Source organism: Scyliorhinus torazame, chromosome 2, assembly GCF_047496885.1.
Source record: "Scyliorhinus torazame isolate Kashiwa2021f chromosome 2, sScyTor2.1, whole genome shotgun sequence".
Classification (NCBI taxonomy): Eukaryota; Metazoa; Chordata; class Chondrichthyes; order Carcharhiniformes; family Scyliorhinidae; genus Scyliorhinus; species Scyliorhinus torazame.
The window spans coordinates 256,601,527-256,624,004 of NC_092708.1; the positions used below are offsets into that span (position 1 = coordinate 256,601,527).

The window sequence follows — 22,478 nt, forward strand, 5'->3', positions numbered from 1 at the left end:
GTCCGTTGGCCTTCCTTTGTCTTGGCTCCTGCTGGCGCCGAGGAGTCTGACTTGGCCTTATTCACCTGAAGTGTATCAATTGTGCCTGGGAATCACTCATTTCTATGCAGGTGGCTGCTGGTTTCAGTGCTGTCTGGTTTTTGCAAGTTCTAATACACAGGATTTCTGCACTTGCTGGTTTTTGCCTGTGTTGGCTGAATTTCCCTGCAGCCTTTGTGGATCTCCATTTTAAGTCGGGAAATGGCCAACCCAGGTGGCTACCCTAGGAGGTCACACGAGTATTGGCCATCTATCTCCAAGATCTCAGCTACCAACTTGTGGCGGTCCTTCCTCGCCTCCCTGTCTTTCTGTACTTTATGCGAGATTATCTCCCTTCTAACCACTGCTTTCAGGGTCTCCCATGGATCTGAGTGCGAGATCAACCTATTTTCATTAAACCATTCATACTCAGCTTTCTTTCTTGTTATCCATGCACAGAACCACCGATGTGTCACATTCAGCCTCCATTCCAGAACTGGATTCATCACTAATGCCAATCTACCAGGTGTGGAACGTGATCTGAGATAATTATCGCGGAGTATTCCGCTTTCCTCGCTCCAGACAAAAGAGACCTTCCCATCATAAAAAAAGTGCAAAAGAGACCTTCCCATCATAAAAAAGTCAATCCACGAATACACATTATGTACTGGGGAGAAAAAAGAAAATTCCTTACTCCCAGGATACACAATCCGCCACAGATCCATCCCCTGCCATCGCCTTCATAAACGCCATTGGTACCTTTGCTGTCTCCGAAGGGGCTAATGACTTAGACCGATTTCTCATTGAATCTCATCTGAACAGGTCCAACAAGCTGTAGCCTTGCCCCCACCTCTTCCCATTCACTAGCAGTACTCTGCCTGGTAGTGAGGTAGCCCCCTTGCCCCCGCAAAGGAATAACAGACCAAAGTCTTCACAACCCTCCATTTTGGGCCATTTTCTATACTTTATGATATAAAGTTACTTTATGATAAATCCAGCGCATCTTCCACCGACTTGGGAGGATCTCCAACATCTCCCTTCTCTCTCAAAGTGGTTGCCGAATTGTGTCTCAAACTCAGTTGCCATTACCTCTGTCAGCTTATCCACTGTAATAGGTGCATCCCACCCGATGAGCTTACCTCCGCCATCTTTTCTCCCAAAGAGCTTTGCACGTTCCTCGTCACCTCTGAAGGGCTACCACTCGTTCCCTTATTTCCGACGTTCTTTTTTGCAGTCTTTGACATCCCCTCACAAAGGTCTATCCACAGATTTCCTCAGGAAACCAGGCTAAAAGGACCAAAAAACATGGACTTTGGGGGCAGCACGGTGGCACAGTGGTTAGCACTGCTACTTCATGGCGCCGAGGTTCCAGGTTCGATCCTGGTTCTAGGTCACTGTCCTTATGGAGTTTGCACATTCTCCCCATGTCTGTGTGTGTTTCAGCCCCACAACCCAAAGATGTGCCGGGTAGGTGGATTGGCCACGCTAAATTGCCCCTTAATTGGAAAAAATGAATTGGGTACTCTAAATTTAAAGAAATAAAAACAGGGACTTTGGCGGGAGCTACCTTGTGTGAGACCTTCTTCCACATGCTGCCACCAGAGGTCCATGGCTAACATCTCTGACAAATTTTTCTTAAAGAAAATTGTAATTCTTTTTAATATTTTGCAGTGAATTCTTAATAAACAAAGATTTAGACAGTTTTCAATTGAAGCAAGTTTATTTTATAATTCTTCCTGTTGGGCTTTCGTACATGCCAAAAGATCTGGGGCTGAATTCCCAGACTCCGGCACCATCCCCACCCCCGGAACCTTCAGACCCCAGCAGTATCATCATTGCTTTGGCCATGCTCAGTTGCTGGCCCACCAGGTGATGGCATTCCTCCGAAGTACAGAGGAAGCGGGCGATTGCCAGAGCTTACCCCAACCAATGGACACCTGCGCCGTGGCCTTTGGAATCCTCCCTGGCACACTCCCCCTCTGAGTAGAGGCCTCACAAGTGACACTCACCCCTCAGGATCATGAGCTGTCTCCTGGTGAGGCTGACAGCACTGATTGCGCTGACAGGTCTTCTTTGAGCCATCTTCTTTACTGGATTGAGAGTGTGTGGTGATTGGAATGCATGTAAACAGCTCTAACTTGTCAGGCCCTTTAATGCAAATTCTGGCCCCAGAGAATCCGCTGCCAACGGGGATGGGAATTGCTTCTAATTCATGCCAGTAGAGTGCTGGTCCATTTGAATGTCCTGAATCTCTGAACTAACAGTTCCCCCAACAGGAACGAAAATTACATGCGCTTCCGTTCTGGCAGGAACGCTTAGAGCGGGATTCTCTGATTGCCGACGCCGAAATCGCGTTAGTCAATTGTACGGAAAATCCGTTTTTACGACAAAATCAGGGGCGGTCCTGTTTTTTAGATGACCTGCCCCCTTAAAAATGGCATAATCGCTGAGTACGCTGTCGGATGGGCCTTAGGACATCACCTGAGGCCCGCCCCCGATGCTCCGCCCCCGATGGGCCGATTTCCTGATACCGTCGGTAGTGTGTTCGCTCAGTTTTCGGGGACCTCATGTCGCGGCTGCGGACTGTCCAGCAGCTGGGGAAGGGTGCGGAGCCGTTCCGCTGGCCGGGGACTTCAACAGGAGCTTTGGGGGGGGGGGGGGGGGGGCACTATTTGGCAGGCCGGGTCCGCACGCGTCCTGCGCCATGTTGTACGGTGCAGCTGCCGTGCGTGCATGCGCGGCAACGGACCCGGCCATTCTCCGTCCATATCTGCAGGTCGGAGCATCAATGCGTGGGTGGCGTTGACATTTTGGTCGTAAGACCAGACGCTTCCTCTGGACCTAGCCGCAAATTCGGAGAATCCAGCCCTTAATCTCCCAAACGGAGACAGCCCCAATTCTTTTCTGTTTAATGGCCAATAGTTATTAGATATTTGATAGTAGTGGAGGCAGTTCATTTTGCTAGTTTTAAGACCATGATATTTATTCGGGGCCAGGAAGAGTTGGGAGTGGAGATGGATATGGTGTTTAATGAGGGTCTTTTGGATGGGAAACCTGGAAGTATAGATTTCCCAGATCTCTTCAAGACTTCTTTTAACTTTTAAATGAACAACTTTCCCCCTCTGCCAACCAGCCAAAGTGACTGCTTTGAAACCTGCCAGACAGGAATGCAGCCAGGGAGTGAATGGCTGATAGTCTGACATCTGATTGGGGCAAGGGATGAAAATGAAAATCGCTTATTGTCACAAGTAGGCTTCAAATGAAGTTGTTGTGAAAAGCCCCTCGTCGCCACATTCCGGCGCTGTTCGGGGAGGCTGGTAGGGGAATTGAACCGTGCTGCTGGCCTGCCTTGGTCTGCTTTCAAAGCCAGCAATTTAGCCCTGTGCTAAACCAGCCCCTGATGGACATGGTGGTGATGCGGGCGGGAAACATTTCAACTTCTGGTCCACAAACAGTGCAGCTGCTCATGGGTCCCGTTCTCACCCTCCTTCACGTACCAGAATTTCCCAGGCTCAGGAATTCTGGTTACCATGCATTCAAAAGCACTTACTGTGGTCAGTGTTTCTTGTTTTGCTTCTTCACCAGTTCCTTCGATCGCGATACCAAGTCCCGTCCCCCATACATTAACAGTCTATGCAGATTCCCATACACTAGAATCTATACCTGACTTATTTTCCGCATATGGTCTTTTCTGCTTTGCCATCTACTGTCTTGCCTATTTCTCACTCTGTTGCTTGCATTGTTACCTTTTTTCTTCCATGGCTGTTATTATTAACAGTTTTGCCATCCGAGGTCCATCATAAATTTGATGAGCTTCCATCTCGCTCTTCCTGGGCCTACAAGACTGGTAAATGCTGCTCCTATCCTAATGATATAAATCCACCAATCAAGCAGGATGTCCTAGAAATGTACAGAATGAGGTTGAAAGTCAGCATTGTGCACAAGTTGATGGGATGTGGACGTTGCTGGCAAGACTGGCATTTGTTGCCCATCCCTAATTGTCCTTGAACTGAGTGATTTATAGAAGGCAGTTAAGAGTCAAGTACATTGCTGTGGGTCTGGAGCGATACGTAGGCCAGACGAGGTCAGGGTGGCAGATTTCCTTCCCTAAAGGGCATTAGTGATCCAGATGCATTTTCACAACAATCAATGGTAATTTCATGACTACCATGACTGAAACCAGCTTTATTAATTGAATTTAATTCCCATAAGGTGTCATGGTGGAATTTGAACCCATGTCCCCAGATCATGAATTGGTCTCTGGATTATTAGTCCAGTGACATTAGCCAACATTTCCCTGCTATATTTTTCTCTTTTCCCTGCAGCAATCCCTGAACGAGAGAAACTTGTGCGTTCGTATCCTCTGTGGGTTCGGCAGGAGGGGGAAGTGGACCCTGAGCCAGTCTACACTGCTCATCACTTGGAATCCTGTCACACGAGCAAAGGCCCCTCTCTATCCCAACCGCAGTCTCCACTTAATCTAAAGGAATCTGACTCCCCTGAAGCACACACAGCATTGTCAACCCCTGCTAGTTCACCAAAACCCTCTGAGGTAAGCAGATGGAAACTATATGAACTATTACAAGAAATGGACATTCAGAATAAGCAATGCTGTTTGGCAATCTGTTTGCCTTTTTGTACACAACATGACCAATCTAATTAACTTTTTTTCACCAGTTAATCCATTTGATCGGTTCACTTGAACTCTTAAAACATACAGGACTCATTGATATTATGCATTTATGACCAATGGGGAACCTGGAATTTAATTTGTGAATAGGGAGCACTTATCTTTATGAATAGGGAGCACATCAAGACTGCGGCTTTATTTTTCATTACTCCTTCTGGATACTGCACCAACTCCGCTCCCGGTGTTAACAATGCAGATGTGTGGGTTGGCACCATAGTAACACATGCTCTCTTATATAAAAGATAATTTTCAGGAGTTTGAGCAAACCAAAGGTAGACATGTTGGCCTCCTGGATAACCTCATCTCCTTTGTGACTGAGGGTTGAGGTGGTGTAATTCAGGAGGCTGATGGTCTTTCTTTTTGCTAGGCATAGAAATTTGTTTGTGTTTTCTGTTTTTCCTGATCCCATGGACCATTTATAAGACGTTCATAATTATGGAAAAGGTTCTTAGTTCTGCACACTGTTGGTCCTTTAAGTGTGTAGAGACAAAGGGTGCAATTCGAGGACCACCCCAGGATGACGGGTTGGCAATGGGGCAAAGGGATACCCGCTGAGGCCATGCTGATGACACCAATGCAGAGGCCTGAAACTGAGGTGGAGATCCAGTACAATGGGGCCCACTTTGCCACTTGTGCTTCACTGAGTGGTGCACGAGGCTGCTCAAAATCGGATCTGCTGCCTGGACCGCTCTGGCGGTGCTTTGAAATGGAGCACGCAGAGAGTCTCCCGTTTTATGGTGGACTGCTATGTCCTCCACAACCTGGCACAGCAGCAGGGTGAGATGCTGAACAAGGAGAAACAGGAACACGTGACCTCATCTGAGGAGGAAAATTATGAGAGGCTGGAGAATGAGCACGAGGAGGACTGGGAGGATGGCAAGGGTCCGACATGCCAGGAGGACCAGTGAGGTCCTTACTGCCTCCAAATTCAAGTGAGACCAGGCTGTGTGTCTGTCAGCTCTACACCGCCCACCACCCCCATAACACTGCCCTTTCCCCGACTATTCTGTGCACCCCCCACCGACTACTCTGTGCACCCCCCCCCCCCCCGGACTACTTTGTGCACCCCTCCCCGACTACTCTGTGCACCCCTCCCCGACTGCTCTGTGCACCCCTCCCCGACTACTCTGTGCACCCCCCACCGACTACTCTGTGCACCCCCCCCCCCTGACTACTTTGTGCACCCCTCCCCGACTACTCTGTGCACCCCTCCCCGACTGCTCTGTGCACCCCTCCCCGACTACTCTGTGCACCCCTCCCCGACTACTCTGTGCACCCCTCCCCGACTACTCTGTGCACCCCTCCCCGACTACTCTGTGCACCGCTCCCCGACTACTCTGTGCACCGCTCCCCGACTACTCTGTGCACCGCTCCCCGACTACTCTGTGCACCGCTCCCCGACTACTCTGTGCACCCCTCCCCGACTACTCTGTGCACCCCTCCCCGATTACTCTGTGCACCCCTCCCCGATTACTCTGTGCACCCCTCCCCGACTACTCTGTGCACCCCTGCCCGACTACTCTGTGCACCCCTGCCCGACTACTCTGTGCACCCCTGCCCGACTGCTCTGTGCACCCCTGCCCGACTACTCTGTGCACCCCTGCCCGACTACTCTGTGCACCCCTGCCCGACTACTCTGTGCACCCCTGCCCGACTACTCTGTGCACCCCTGCCCGACTACTCTGTGCACCCCTGCCCGACTACTCTGTGCACCCCTGCCCGACTACTCTGTGCACCCCTGCCCGACTACTCTGTGCACCCCTGCCCGACTACTCTGTGCACCCCTGCCCGACTACTCTGTGCACCCCTGCCCGACTACTCTGTGCACCCCTGCCCGACTACTCTGTGCACCCCTCCCCGACTACTCTGTGCAACCCTCCCCGACTACTCTGTGCAACCCTCCCCGACTACTCTGTGCAACCCTCCCCGACTACTCTGTGCAACCCTCCCCGACTACTCTGTGCAACCCTCCCCGACTACTCTGTGCACCCCTCCCCGACTACTCTGTGCACCCCTCCCCGACTACTCTGTGCACCCCTCCCCGACTACTCTGTGCACCCCTCCCCGACTACTCTGTGCACCCCTCCCCGATGACTCTGTGCACCCCTCCCCGACTGCTCTGTGCACACCTCCCCGACTGCTCTGTGCACCGCTCCCCGACTGCTCTGTGCACCTCTCCCTGACTGCTGTGTACCCCCCCCGACTACTCTGTGCACCCCTCCCCGACTACTCTGTGCACCCCTCCCCGACTACTCTGTGCACCCCTCCCCGACTACTCTGTGCACCCCTCCCCGACTACTCTGTGCACCCCTCCCCGACTACTCTGTGAACCCCTCCCCGACTACTCTGTGCACCCCTCCCCGACTGCTCTGTGCACCCTTCGCCCGACGATCCTGCCCCCCCCCCCTCGATCCTTCCCCCCCTCGATCCTCCCCCCCCCCGATCCTCTCCCCCCCCCCCCCCATCGATCCTCTCTTGCCCACCCCCGTTGATCCATCTCTCCCCCGCCCCCCCACCGTCGATCCTTCTCCTCCTCCCCGCCCCCCCCCGTCGATCCTTCTCCTCCCCCCCCCCCCCCCCCCCCCTGTTGATCCTTCTCCCCCCGCCCCGGTCGATCGTTCTACCCCCCACCGTCGATCCTTCCCCCCCCCCCGTCGACCCCCCCCCCCCCCCCCCGTCGACCCTTTCCCCCCACCCCCCCCCCGTCGACCCTTCCCCACCCCGTCAATCCTCCCCCCGCCGTCGATCCTTCCCCCCGTCGACCCTCCCCCCCCCCCCCCGTCGACCCTCACCCCCCCCCCCCGTCGACCCTTCCACCCCCCCCGTCGACCCTTCCACCCCCCCCGTCGACCCTCCCCCCCCCCCCGTCGACCCTCCCCCCCCCCCCGTCGACCCTCCCCCCCCCCCGTCGACCCTCCCCCCCCCCCCGTCGACCCTTCCCCCCCCCCCCGTCGACTACTTTGTGCACCCCTCCCCGACTACTCTGTGCACCCCTCCCCGACTGCTCTGTGCACCCCTCCCCGACTACTCTGTGCACCCCCCACCGACTACTCTGTGCACCCCCCCCCCTGACTACTTTGTGCACCCCTCCCCGACTACTCTGTGCACCCCTCCCCGACTACTCTGTGCACCCCTCCCCGACTACTCTGTGCACCCCTCCCCGACTACTCTGTGCACCCCTCCCCGACTACTCTGTGAACCCCTCCCCGACTACTCTGTGCACCCCTCCCCGACTGCTCTGTGCACCCTTCGCCCGACGATCCTGCCCCCCCCCCCTCGATCCTTCCCCCCCTCGATCCTCCCCCCCCCCGATCCTCTCCCCCCCCCCCCCATCGATCCTCTCTTGCCCACCCCCGTTGATCCATCTCTCCCCCGCCCCCCCACCGTCGATCCTTCTCCTCCTCCCCGCCCCCCCCCCGTCGATCCTTCTCCTCCCCCCCCCCCCCCCCCTGTTGATCCTTCTCCCCCCGCCCCGGTCGATCGTTCTACCCCCCACCGTCGATCCTTCCCCCCCCCCCCCCCGTCGACCCTCCCCCCCCCCGTCGACCCTTTCCCCCCACCCCCCCCCGTCGACCCTTCCCCACCCCGTCAATCCTCCCCCCGCCGTCGATCCTTCCCCCCGTCGACCCTCCCCCCCCCCCCCGTCGACCCTCACCCCCCCCCCGTCGACCCTTCCACCCCCCCCGTCGACCCTTCCACCCCCCCCCCGTCGACCCTTTCCCCCCCCCCCCGTCGACCCTCCCCCCCCCCCCCGTCGACCCTCCCCCCCCCCGTCGACCCTTCCCCCCCCCCCCCGTCGACCCTCCCCCCCCCCCCGTCGACCCTCCCCCCCCCGTCGACCCTCCCCCCCGTCGACCCTTCCCCCCCCCGTCGACCCTCCCCCCCCCCCGTCGACCCTTCCCCCCCTCCCGTCGACCCTCCCCCCCCCCCCCGTCGACCCTCCCCCCCCCCCCGTCGACCCTTCCACCCCCCCCGTCGACCCTTCTCCCCCCCCCCCCGTCGACCCTCCCCCCCCGTCGACCCTTCCCCCCCCCCCCGTCGACCCTTCCCCCCCCCGTCGACCCTTCCCCCCCCCGTCGACCCTTCCCCCCCCCGTCGACCCTCCCCCCCCGTCGACCCTTCCCCCCCCCCCGTCGACCCTTCCACCCCCCCGTCGACCCTTCCCCCCCCCCCCCGTCGACCCTTCCCCCCCCCCCCGTCGACCCTTCCCCCCCCCGTCGACCCTTCCCCCCCCGTCGACCCTTCCCCCCCCCGTCGACCCTTCCCCCCCCCGTCGACCCCCCCCCCCGTCGACCCTTCCCCCCACCCCGTCGACCCTCCCCCCCCCCCCCGTCGACCCTTCCCCCCGACGACCCTCCCCCCCCCCCGACGACCCTTTCCCCCCGCCCGTCGACCCTTCCCCTCCCCCCGTCGACCCTTCCCCTCCCCCGTCGACCCTTCCCCCCCCGCCCGTCGACCCTTCCCCCCCCGCCCGTCGACCCTTCCCCTCCCCCGTCGACCCTTCCCCCCACCCCGTCGACCCTCCCCCCCCCCCCCGTCGACCCTTCCCCCCGACGACCCTCCCCCCCCCCGACGACACTTTCCCCCCCCGCCCGTCGACCCTTCCCCTCCCCCCGTCGACCCTTCCCCTCCCCCGTCGACCCTTCCCCTCCCCCCCCCCGTCGACCCTTCTCTCCCCCCCCCCCCGTCGACCCTTCCCCCCCCCGTCGACCCTTCCCCCCCCCGTCGACCCTTCCCCCCCCCCCCGTCGACCTTCCCCCCCCCCCCCGTCGACCCTTCCCCCACCCCACCCGTCGACCTCCCCCCCCCCGTCGACCCTTCCCCCCCCTCCCGTCGACCCTTCCCCCTCCCGTCGACCCTTCCCCCCCCCCGTCGACCCTTCCCCCCCCCCCCCGTCGACCCTTCCCCCCGACGACTCTTTCCCCCCCCCCCGACGACCCTTTCCCCCCGCCCGTCGACCCTTCCCCTCCCCCCGTCGACCCTTCCCCTCCCCCCGTCGACCCTTCCCCTCCCCCCGTCGACCCTTCTCCCCTCCCCCCCCGTCGACTCTTCCCCCCCCCCGTCGACCCTTCCCCCCCCCCCCCGTCGACCCTCCCCCCCCCCCCCCCCCCGTCGACCCTCCCCCCCCCCCCCCCCGTCGACCCTCCCCCCCCCCCCCCCGTCGACCGTCGGCCCTCCCCCCCCCCCCCCCCCCGTCGACCCTTCTCCCCCCCCCGTCGACCCTTCTCTCCCCACCCCCCCCCGTCGACCCGACCCTCCCCGTCGGCCCTTCCCCGTCGGGCCCCCCCCCCCCCCCCCCCCCCCGTCGACCCTCTCCCCCCCCCCCCCCCCCCCCCCCCGGGTCGATCCTGTTCCCCCCCCCAGTCGATCCTGTTCCCCCCCCCCGTCGATCCTGTTCTTCCCCCCCCCCCGTCGATCCTGTTCTCCCCCTCCCCCGTCGATCCTGTTCCCCCCCCCCCCCCCGTCGATCCTGTTCCCCCCCGTCAATCCTGTTCCCCCCCGTCGATCCTGGTTCCCCCCCGTCGATCCTGTTCTCCCCCCCCCGTCGATCCTGTTCCCCCCCCCCCCCGTCGATCCTGTTTTCCCCCCCCCCCCGTCGATCCTGTTCCCCCTCCGTTGATCCTGCCCCCTCCGTCGATCCTGTTCCCCCCCCCCGTCGATCCTGTTCCCCCCCCGTCGATCCTGTTCCCCCCCATCGATCCTGTTCCCCCCCCCGTCGATCCTGTTCCCCCCCGTCGATCCTGTTCCCCCCCGTCGATCCTGTTCCCCCCCGTCGATCCTGTTCCCCCCCGTCGATCCTGTTCCCCCCCGTCGATCCTGTTCCCCCCCGTCGATCCTGTTCCCCCCCGTCGATCCTGTTCCCCCCCGTCGATCCTGTTCCCCCCCGTCGATCCTGTTCCCCCCCGTCGATCCTGTTCCCCCCCGTCGATCCTGTTCCCCCCCGTCGATCCTGTTCCCCCCCGTCGATCCTGTTCCCCCCCGTCGATCCTGTTCCCCCCCGTCGATCCTGTTCCCCCCCGTCGATCCTGTTCCCCCCCGTCGATCCTGTTCCCCCCCGTCGATCCTGTTCCCCCCCGTCGATCCTGTTCCCCCCCGTCGATCCTGTTGCCCCCCGTCGATCCTGTTCCCCCCCGTCGATCCTGTTCCCCCCCGTCGATCCTGTTCCCCCCCGTCGATCCTGTTCCCCCCCGTCGATCCTGTTCCCCCCCGTCGATCCTGTTCCCCCCCGTCGATCCTGTTCCCCCCCGTCGATCCTGTTCCCCCCCGTCGATCCTGTTCCCCCCCCGTCGATCCTGTTCCCCCCCGTCGATCCTGTTCCCCCCCGTCGATCCTGCTCCCCCCCGTCGATCCTGTTTCCCCCCCCCCCCGTCGATCCTGTTCCCCCCCCCGTCGATCCTGTTCCCCCCGTCGATCCTGTTCCCCCCCCGTCGATCCTGTCCCACCCCCCCCGTTGATCCTGTTCCCCCCCGTCGATCCTGGTTCCCCCCCCCCCGTCGATCCTGTTCCCCCCCCCCGTCGATCCTGTTCCCCCCCCCGTCGATCCTGTTCCCCCCCCCGTCGATCCTGTTTCCCCCCCTTCGATCCTGTTCCCCCCCCCCCCCCGTCGATCCTGTTCCCCCCCGTCGATCCTGTTCCCCCCCGTCGATCCTGTTCCCCCCCCGTCGATCCTGTTCCCCCCCCCGTCGATCCTGTTCCCCCCCCCCCCGTCGATCCTGTTCCCCCCCGTCGATCCTGTTCCCCCCCGTCGATCCTGTTCCCCCCGTCGATCCTGTTCCCCCCCCGTCGATCCTGTTCCCCCCCCGTCGATCCTGTTCCCCCCCGTCGATCCTGTTCCCCCCCCGTCGATCCTGTTCCCCCCCCCCGTCGATCCTGTTCCCCCCCGTCGATCCTGTTCCCCCCCGTCGATCCTGTTCCCCCCCGTCGATCCTGTTCCCCCCCGTCGCTCCTGTTCCCCTCCGTCGATCCTGCCCCCTCCGTCGATCCTGCCCCCTCCGTCGATCCTGCCCCCTCCGTCGATCCTGCCCCCTCCGTCGATCCTGCCCCCTCCGTCGATCCTGCCCCCTCCGTCGATCCTGCCCCCTCCGTCGATCCTGCCCCCTCCGTCGATCCTGCCCCCTCCGTCGATCCTGCCCCCTCCGTCGATCCTGCCCCCTCCGTCGATCCTGCCCCCTCCGTCGATCCTGCCCCCTCCGTCGATCCTGCCCCCTCCGTCGATCCTGCCCCCTCCGTCGATCCTGCCCCCTCCGTCGATCCTGCCCCCTCCGTCGATCCTGCCCCCTCCGTCGATCCTGCCCCCTCCGTCGATCCTGCCCCCTCCGTCGATCCTGCCCCCTCCGTCGATCCTGCCCCCTCCGTCGATCCTGCCCCCTCCGTCGATCCTGCCCCCTCCGTCGATCCTGCCCCCTCCGTCGATCCTGCCCCCTCCGTCGATCCTGCCCCCTCCGTCGATCCTGCCCCCTCCGTCGATCCTGCCCCCTCCGTCGATCCTGCCCCCTCCGTCGATCCTGCCCCCTCCGTCGATCCTGCCCCCTCCGTCGATCCTGCCCCCTCCGTCGATCCTGCCCCCCCCCGTCGATCCTGCCCCCCCCCGTCGATCCTACCCCCTCCGTCGATCCTGCCCCCCCCGACCATCCTGCCACCCCTGACCATCCGCCTCCCCCCCCCCCCCGACGATCCTGCCCCCCCCCCGACGATCCTGCCCCACCCGACCATCCTGCCCCACCCGACCATCCTGCCCCACCCGACCATCCTGCCCCACCCGACCATCCTGCCCCACCCGACCATCCTGCCCCACCCGACCATCCTGCCCCACCCGACCATCCTGCCCCACCCGACCATCCTGCCCCACCCGACCATCCTGCCCCACCCGACCATCCTGCCCCACCCGACCATCCTGCCCCCGACGATCATGCCCCCCCCCCCCCGTCGATCCTCCCACCCCCGTCGATCCTTCCGCCCCGTCGACCCCCCCCCCCATCGATCCTTCCCCCCCCCGTCGATCCTCCCCCCCCCTGTCGATCCTCCCCCCCCCTGTCGATCCTCCCCCCCCCCCCCGTCGATCCTTTCCCCCCCCGTCGATCCTTTCCCCCCCCCGTCGATCCTTCCCCCCCCCCCCGTCGATCCTTCCCCCCCCGTCGACCCTTCCCCCCCCCGTCGACCCTTCCCCCGTCGACCCTCCCTCCCCCCCGTCGACCTTCCCCCCCCCGTCGACCCTCCCCCCCCCCCCCCGTCGACCCTCCCCCCGTCGACCCTCCCCCCCCCCCCCCCGTCGACCCTCCCCCCCACCCCGTCGTCCCTTCCCCCCCCCGTCGACCCTCCCCCCCCCCGTCGACCGTTCCCCCCCGACGACCCTCCCCCCCCCGACGACCCTTTCCCCCCCCGCCCGTCGACCCTTTCCCCTCCCCCCGTCGACCCTTCCCCTCCCCGTCGACCCTTCCCCTCCCCCCCCCCCGTCGACCCTTCTCTCCCCCCCCCCGTCGACCCTTCCCCCCCACCCGTCGACCTTTTCCCCCCCCCGTCGACCCTTCCCCCCCCCACCCCCGTCGACCCTTCCCCCTCCCGTCGACCCTTCCCCCCGTCGACCCTTCCCCCCCCCCGTCGACCCTTCCCCCCCCCCGTCGACCCTTCCCCCCGACGACTCTTCCCCCCCCCCGACGACCCTTTCCCCCCGCCCGTCGACCCTTCCCCTCCCCGTCGACCCTTCCCCTCCCCCCGTCGCCCCTTCCCCTCCCCCCCCCGTCGACCCTTCTCCCCCCCCCCCGTCGACCTTCCCCCCCCCCGTCGACCTTCCCCCCCCCCCGTCGACCCTCCCCCCCCCCCCCCGTCGACCCTCCCCCCCCCCCCGTCGACCCTCCCCCCCCACCCCGTCGTCCCTCCCCCCCCACCCCGTCGTCCCTTCCCCCCCCGTCGACCCTCCCCCCCGTCGACCGTTCCCCCCCGACGACCCTCCCCCCCCCGACGACCCTTTCCCCCTCCCCCCGTCGACCCTTCCCCTCCCCGTCGACCCTTCCCCTCCCCGTCGACCCTTCCCGTCGACCCTTCTCTTCCCCCCCCCCCGTCGACCCTTCCCCCCCCACCCGTCGACCTTTTCCCCCCCCCCGTCGACCCCCCCCCCCCGTCGACCCTTCCCCCCCCCCGTCGATCCTCCCCCCCCTGTCGATCCTCCCCCCCGTCGATCCTTTCCCCCCCCCCGTCGATCCTTTCCCCCCCCCCGTCGATCCTTCCCCCCCCCCGTCGATCCTTCCCCCCCCCCCCCGTCGACCCTTCCCCCCCCCCCCCCGTCGACCCTTCCCCCGTCGACCCTTCCCCCGCCCCCCGTCGACCCTCCCTCCCCCCCGTCGACCCTCCCTCCCCCCCGTCGACCTTTCCCCCCCCGTCGACCCTCCCCCCCCGTCGACCCTCCCCCCCCCACCCCGTCGACCCTCCCCCCCCACCCCGTCGTCCCTTCCCCCCACCCCGTCGACCCTCCCCCCCCCCCCCCGTCGACCCTTCCCACCCCCCCCGTCGACCCTTCCCCCCCGATGACCCTCCCCCCGACGACCCTTTCCCCCCCCGCCCGTCGACCCTTTCCCCTCCCCCCGTCGACCCTTCCCCTCCCCGTCGACCCTTCCCCTCCCCCCCCCCCCCGTCGACCCTTCTCTCCCCCCCCCCGTCGACCCTTCCCCCCCCACCCGTCGACCTTTTCCCCCCACCCCCGTCGACCCTTCCCCCTCCCGTCGACCCTTCCCCCCGTCGACCCTTCCCCCCCCCCGTCGACCCTTCCCCCCCCCCCCGTCGACCCTTCCCCCCGACGACCCTTTCCCCCCGCCCGTCGACCCTTCCCCTCCACCCGTCGACCCTTCCCCTCCCCCCGTCGCCCCTTCCCCTCCCCCCCCGTCGACCCTTCCCCCGCCCCCCCGTCGACCCTCCCTCCCCCCCGTCGACCTTTCCCCCCCCCGTCGACCCTCCCCCCCGTCGACCCTCCCCCCCCACCCCGTCGTCCCTTCCCCCCACCCCGTCGACCCTCCCCCCCCCCCCCGTCGACCCTTCCCCCCCGACGACCCTCCCCCCCCGACGACCCTTTCCCCCCCCGCCCGTCGACCCTTTCCCCTCCCCCCGTCGACCCTTCCCCTCCCCGTCGACCCTTCCCCTCCCCCCCCCCCGTCGACCCTTCTCTCCCCCCCCCCCGTCGACCCTTCCCCCCCCCACCCGTCGACCTTTTCCCCCCCCCGTCGACCCTTCCCCCCCCCCACCCCCGTCGACCCTTCCCCCTCCCGTCGACCCTTCCCCCCGTCGACCCTTCCCCCCCCCCCCGTCGACCCTTCCCCCCCCGTCGACCCTTCCCCCCGACGACCCTTCCCCCCCCCGTCGACCCTTCCCCCCGACGACTCTTCCCCCCCCCCGACGACCCTTTCCCCCCGCCCGTCGACCCTTCCCCTCCCCGTCGACCCTTCCCCTCCCCGTCGACCCTTCCCCTCCCCCCCCCCGTCGACCCTTCTCTCCCCCCCCCCGTCGACCCTTCCCCCCCCACCCGTCGACCCTTCCCCCCCCACCCGTCGACCTTTCCCCCCCCCCGTCGACCCTTCCCCCCCCCACCCCCGTCGACCCTTCCCCCTCCCGTCGACCCTTCCCCCCGTCGACCCTCCCCCCCCCCCCCGTCGACCCTTCCCCCCCCCCCCCCGTCGACCCTTCCCCCCGACGACTCTTCCCCCCCCCCGACGACCCTTTCCCCCCGCCCGTCGACCCTTCCCCTCCCCGTCGACCCTTCCCCTCCCCCCGTCGCCCCTTCCCCTCCCCCCCCCGTCGACCCTTCTCCCCCCCCCCGTCGACCCTCCCCCCCCCCGTCGACCTTTCTCCCCCCCCCCCCCCGTCGCCCCCCCCCCGTCGACCCTTCTCCCCCCCCGTCGAACCTTCCTCCCCCCCCCGTCGACCCGACCCTCCCCCGTCGCCCCCCCCCCCCCCCCCCGTCGACCCTCTCTCTTCCCCCCCCCCCCCCCCCGGTCGACCCTTCCCCTGGCGACACCCCCCCCCCCCCCGTCGACCCTCTTTCCCCCCCCCCCCGGTCGACCCTTTCCCCCCTCCCCCCGGCGACCCTTCTCCCCCCCCCCCGTCGATCCTTCCCCCCCCCCCCGCCATCGATCCTTCACCCCACCCGCCGCCGATCCTTCCCACCCCCCATCGATCCTTCCCCTGCCCACCCCCCCCCCGTCGATCCTGACCCCCCCCGTCGATCCTGACCCCCCCCCCCCCGTCAATCGTGCCCCCCCTCCCGTCGATCCTGCCCCCTCCCCGTCGATCCTGCCCCCTCCCTCGATCCTGCCCCCTCCCTCGCTCCTGCCCCCTCCCTCGCTCCTGCCCCCTCCCTCGATCCTGCCCCCTCCCTCGATCCTGCCCCCTCCCTCGATCCTGCCCCCTCCCTCGATCCTGCCCCCTTCCACGATCCTGCCCCCTCCCTCGATCCTGCCCCCCCCCATCGATCCTGCCCCCCCATCAATCCTGCCCCCCCCCCCCCCGTCGATCCTGCCCCCCCGACCATCCTGTCACCCCTGACCATCCTCCTCCCCCCCGACTATCCTGCCCCCGACGATCCTGCCCCCCCCCCGATGATCCTGCCCCACCCGACTATCCTGCCCCACCCGACTATCCTGCCCCACCCGACTATCCTGCCCCACCCGACTATCCTGCCCCACCCGACGATCCTGCCCCCCCCCCGACGATCCTGCCCCCCCCCCGACGATCCCGCCCCCCCGATGATCCCGCCCCCCCGACGATCCTGTCCCCCCCCCCCCCGGCGATCCTGCCCCCCCCCCCCGACGATCCTGCCCCCCCCCCCCCCGACAATCCTGTCCCCCCTGACGATCCTGCCTGCCCCCGATGATCCTGCCCCCCCCCGACCATCCTGCCCCCCCCCCCCCCCGACGATCCTGCCTCCTCCGACCATCCTGCCCCCCACCCGACCATCCTGCCCCCCCGACCATCCTGCCTCCCACCCCGACCACCATGCCTTTCTGAAATCCAAGTACACTAAATCCGCTGCTATATGCCAGCCTGTCTCACCTTCAAAGAGAAGCAAAAAATTAGAATGGATGGACCTCCTGTTAATGAAGCTGTAAACTCATATTGACATTCTAATTATAGAGTTTGGTGAGTTCTCGCCGTAAATACTGAAGTGTGCATTTTGTCTGGTGAGTGAGAGGCTTTGCAGTAGTTCCATTTAGCTCTGCGTGCCTCTTCCACTGTCAGAGCAAACTCTGCTAGACATCTATTTATTCCTTTGAAGGCCAGAGCAGTATTGCCGCTCAAAGGTTAAAAATTGCATAACTATTCCAGGAATATGTTGAATCCTGGATTCTACTTTGAAAATACCTGACCTGAATATCATCCTCCAGATATTCAGGGATGTGCCAGTGATTTGTATGTTATTTCAGGCAATTTAGTCACCAAACGCTAACATATAATAGATGAGCAAATTGTTTCCCCGCTGCCTGGTTATACCTTTCTTAATTTTGTGTCCTTTTTTATATTTTCATGCTTACTCCAGGCTGATGAGAAGGGTCCAATATACTGGTATTTTGAGAGTATGATGACCTGTGCCCGTGTTTGTGTCTTTGAACGCAAGGAAGTCGAGAGGCCAATAATCTGCACCTGCAGTTCCGACCATGACTGTGGACTGGTAAACTACAAATCTGTACTGCTTAGTAGCTTCTGTTAGGTTTCTTTTAGTGCAAATGAAGGAATGGCCAGAAGACAGAAGTTGGAGTGCTGGTGCAGCATCTCCATTACTTCTCTTTATGTGCTCTCAGGGATTTGAGCACACAATCTCTGTTGACGCTCCCAAGCAGCACTGAAGGGGCACTGCTGGTGATGCTGTCTTTCAGATGAAACATTAAGCCAAGATCCCATCTGCCATGTCTGGTGGACATAAATTATACTATACAAAGACGACCAGGGGAATGCTCCCTAATGTCTTTTCCAATATTTATCCCTCAACCAACATCACTAAAACTGATTATTTGATCATTAAGGCATTACTTTTTGTGGAGCTTGCTGTGTGCATGGCTGTTGGGTTTCCTACAATATAACGATAGCTATACTTCAGTGCACTTCACTTGATTGGTTATTGTTACAATCCCCATGGCCTGTCGGTTCCCCATGATCTCTACTGAATACGAATTTCCCCGGTAAAGGGGCTTCTATTTTAACGAAGGGAGACCACATAGTATAAAAACCCCAACCTGAGTGCAGGTTGAGGCGGGGGACCCTTCGGGGAGTGGGGTAGTCTTTGTGTGTACCTTCAATGAACATTTACATTGCATCCTACCATTTGTTCTGCATGATCTCTCTGTTTGGATTCTACACTGGCAACGGGCATCAGGTAGAACTGCTGTCGGCGCAAATGCTGAAATCTCGGAACACTTTTCATAGGCCTCAGGAGGCCGCTCTTCAACCGGCAAAGGTGCCTCACATCAGGAGATTGGAACTATTTGACGCAGGGGACAGTACGTTGAACAAATGCAGTACTTTTTCAGAGCCAGTAAGATACTCGGCGATGAAAGAGCAACAGTAATCTTACTCAGGCTTGCAGTATAATTAAAAGTTTGACTTACCCGGGTGCCCCGGAGATACGAGATCTTTCACCGCCTTAGTGGCTTTAGTCGGGGAACATTTTAACTCAAACCACCGATAACTGTCTGCTGTTTTCGTTTCCACACCGCCACCCAAATTCAAGCATAATCCATCGCAGATGAAAACTCGCTGAATATTGCGAGTTCGCAACTTCACTGAACGAAACCTTAAGCTGTTTGGTTTGCGATGCAGCAACGTATTTGAAGCTCCTAGCGGAAACCCACTTGGATTTACAGCGAGCAGTGGAGACAGCCACCTCCCGTGAAAGCGCCAGAACAGGTGCTCCAGGGAATGGCAGTCCTAAACTTAGGGCACCCGATCAAGTGGCAGACATCCTTTCCACGCCCGCGAGCTGTGCCCCGACCGTGGGGTGGTAACGCAAGGAGGCAGACAACTGTCACAGAAGATCAGAAAACTGGGGCGCAACTTCTCCAACCAGGAAGACCCAAATCTTGGTCACGGGTCTACTGCAGCTGTCGGGACTGAGGCAACAAATGCCCACATGAGAGCCCACCCCTTCCGTCCCACCAGGTATGACCCCCCTCCCTGTGACCGGGCTTACTATTTGGACGAGGTAGATGTCCAGTACCATCAGTGACATTGCATTGCAGCACCATGAATGGCTCTGATCCATGTCACCCTGCAGGTAAACGGGCACCCCATATGGTGTTGGATACCTGGGCAGCAGTCTCGGTGGTAAGTCGGCGAAAGTTCACCCAAATTCAGTCTGTGATCCAGCTTTTGGTTCTGCATGCCACAATCGCCAGGCTGGCAAGGTGCACAGATGGGGCCATTGTCCATTATTGGTACCTCGGAGGTCCAGGTCATCTATGGGCAGCAGTTGGCGAATCTACCATTTGTACTGCTATGCAGGGGCGGACCAAGCTTGCTGGGTTGTTACTGGCTGCAGCACCTCCACCTTGACTAGCTGCGAGTCTGCTGCATGCGCCCCTACGGACCAGAGTATGTCCTGGTGAAATTCCCAGATGTATTCAAGGAAGGACTGAGCATCATCAAAGGGGCAGCAGCCAAGATCAGCACAACCCATTGGCACAACCACGCTTTCTTGTGTCTGCCTATCCTGCACGCCTTGAGGCCAAAAGTAGATATGGAACTAGATCGCTTGGCTCCGTGAGCCTATGCAGCAATTATAAGATGCCGGTGAACCGCGTGTCTCATCTGGATTGGTACCCTGTTCCCCACATAGAGGATTTGTACGCGAGGCTCAGTGACAGTTGCACCTTTACAAAATTGGACATGAGCCACGAATGTCTCCAGCTGGTTCTAGACCCAGGGCCCCAGAAATTCATGATGATGTTCAATTCTGATCGATAGTGTTCAATTTTGGTTGCCACACTACCAGAAGGATGTGGAGGCTTTAGAGAGGGTGCAGAAGAGTTTTACCAGGATGTTGCCTGGTATGGAGGGCATTAGCTAAGAGGAGCGGTTGAATAAACTCGGTTTGTTCTCACTGGAACGACGGAGGTTGAGGGGCGACCTGATAGAGGTCTACAAAATTGTGAGGGGCATAGACAAAGTATATAGCCAGAGGCTTTTTCCCAGGGTAGAGGGGTCAATTACTCAGTGGCACAGGTTTAAGGTGCGAGGGGCAAGGTTTAGAAGAGATGTACGAGGCAAGTTTTTTGCCATGGCCTGCACCGAATAGAGAACAAGGTACGCGCCATCAGGCAGGCCCCCATTCCGGAAGGACCAACGGTGCTTCGTTCTTCCTGGGATTGATAAATTACTATGGAAAATTCATCCCCAACTTGGCGACCCTGCTTGCCCCCCCCCCACCATCAATCGTTAAAAAAGGGCCAACTGTGAGACTGAGCCCAGCCACAGATTTTCACCGAGGTCAAGAACCAACTCTTGTCCTCACGGCTATTAACCCACTTTGATTCAGCGAAGCCACTCCTGCTGACATGCGATGCTTCCCTTACGGCACCAGGGTCACATGGCCTACCACATGGACGACTGATTAGAGCGTCCCATCGCTTTTGCTTCCAGGATGCTCACCAATGCAAAAATGAACGATGCACAGATCGAGGAGGGTCTGGCCATCTTATTCATCTATTCACGATTTTCAAAGACCTTGTTGGAACTCCTTAAGGAGGATAGAACGCTTCTGCAAGAAACCAATGCTGGGCTCTGTTACTGGCCGTGAGTGAATATGTTCTAGAGCACTGCTCCAGGGCAAAGATTTCCCACGTGGATGCATTGAGCCACCTCCCCCTGCCAACCAGGCTGCCAATGCCTGCAGTCACCGACGAAGTCATAGGTACCTTACATGTTTTGACTCTTTCCTGCAACAGCGTCTTGCATTCGGGTTTGGACCCAGACGGATCCGCAACTAACCTGGCTCAAGCACATCATCCTCTATGGGGTCGAACACCAGTGATGTAGAAAGATGAATACCATTGCATTACTTTGGTTTTCTGTCGTTAACTGCAAGTGAGGTAGGGTGATATTGAACGGTTTGTTACCTTCTTCAGCAATCATTGGGGTTGCTGCTGCAGCAGTATTTGTTTCCTGTCCATTAATGGATGGGAAAAATGTTTTAGTGGTGTCTGAATTTCAATTAGGCAAAAAACTTGCAAATCTATGAATTAATTTTGTTTTGTTTCTAATTCAGAAAGAAAATAATGTGCCTGTCCATTGTATGTCTGTTGTAGATGTATGATTGGTCTTGATAACCATAGTCTCTGTCTGCTGTCTCTTAAACCTGTTCCTTCTTTCTCACTGCTTGGGTGGTCCCAACATGGATCCACCTCAGCCACAGTGAGCATGAGATAGTGGTGGCTCTTTGGGATGCTGGCACTTACCTTCTGTATCCACATCAGCAATGTACATGCGCTAAGGCTTGCCGTATATAGATGGAGAAATGAGAGCTGCAGGCTGGTTGCATTCATCTTGGATTAGGCAATTCCGTACTCCGGTTGACCACCTGGGAAATAGACTGACATTGCCTTCAACTCCATGTGTCTAGTTTTAGCAAGGCTCAGCCTATGTCCCAGCAGAGGGCTGTAACCCACCATGTTCAATTTACCTTAACCAATGATGACGGCAGCAGATGAATTATATGGGCCAGGTGACAATTCAGCTGAGCCAAGATTCCTCTCGAGTTTTAATCTTCCTGTTCCCTTTCAACCCAGGGCACAGGCGTCTTCTCTTCTGCCCCAGCCCTCGAGTCTGCCTTCAGTTCTCTAAGATTAGAGACTCGCCTGATGAAGGTGCTGCGCTCGGAGCGAAAGCTAGTGATTCGATACAAACCTGTCGGATTTTAATTGGGAGCTGTAAGACTTCTTACTGTGCCCACCCCAGTCCAGCGCCGGCATCTCCACATCTGAAATTAGAAGAAGAGCATTTGAGAAATGTATAGAAAGAAAGTATGAGATGCAGGTGAAAGGTGCGCACAAAGAATAGGAGATGTGAAGAACCGTGAGCAAACGTGAGAAACTTCACAAAAGGAGAATGAATAAGGAAAATTTGAGGTGAGCAGGTGGGATTCGGGTGAGATGGAGAGAAAGACAAACAAAGGGCAACAAGGGAAGCCTTGGAATGTAAGGGCGGCACAGTGGTTCGCACTGCTGCCTCACAGCGCCGGGGACCCGGGTTCAAATCCAGCTTTGGGTGACTATGGACATTCTCCCCATTATTGTGTAGGTTTCCTCCCGGTGCTCAGATTTGCTCCCACAGTCCAAAGATGTGCAAGTTACGTGGATTCGCCATGCTATATTGCCCCTTAGTATCCAAGGTTAGGTGGGGTTACGGAGCAGGTCTGGGAAGTAGGCCTAGGTAGGGTGATTTTTCAGAGGGTTGGTGCAGACTTGATGGTTCAAATGGCCTCCTGCGCTGTAGGAATTCTATGGTTCTCAACACTGAAAGAGTGAGGGTAATGAGAAGAATCCAGAGGGATAGACAGAAAGAAATTATAATTGGGCAAAGCATGGAGTTGAGGGAGAGATGGAAAGAAAGTAATACTTGTTTTATATGGCAAGTTTTTCAATCTCAGGACATCCCAAAGCACTTTGTAGACAACAAAGTGATTTGAAGTGTAGTCACTGTTTTGGGAAACATGGCAACTAATTGTAACATAGGAAACTCTCACATGCAGTAATGGGATGATGGCCATATAGTCTGTTTTCAGGTGCTGGCTGAGGGA

General features: G+C 60.6%; 1 protein-coding gene across 3 annotated transcripts in view; it reads left to right on the plus strand.

Annotated features, from left to right (window-relative positions):
• mgaa (MAX dimerization protein MGA a) overlaps positions 1-22,478 on the plus strand; it is a 202,174-nt gene that overhangs the window by 67,036 nt on the left and 112,660 nt on the right. For all 3 annotated transcript variants that reach the window (XM_072486179.1, XM_072486181.1, XM_072486180.1), the window contains 2 exons: positions 4,344-4,570; positions 17,229-17,360. In XM_072486179.1, the coding sequence (XP_072342280.1) occupies positions 4,344-4,570; positions 17,229-17,360 (359 nt within the window). The remainder of the gene's footprint in view (positions 1-4,343; positions 4,571-17,228; positions 17,361-22,478) is intronic.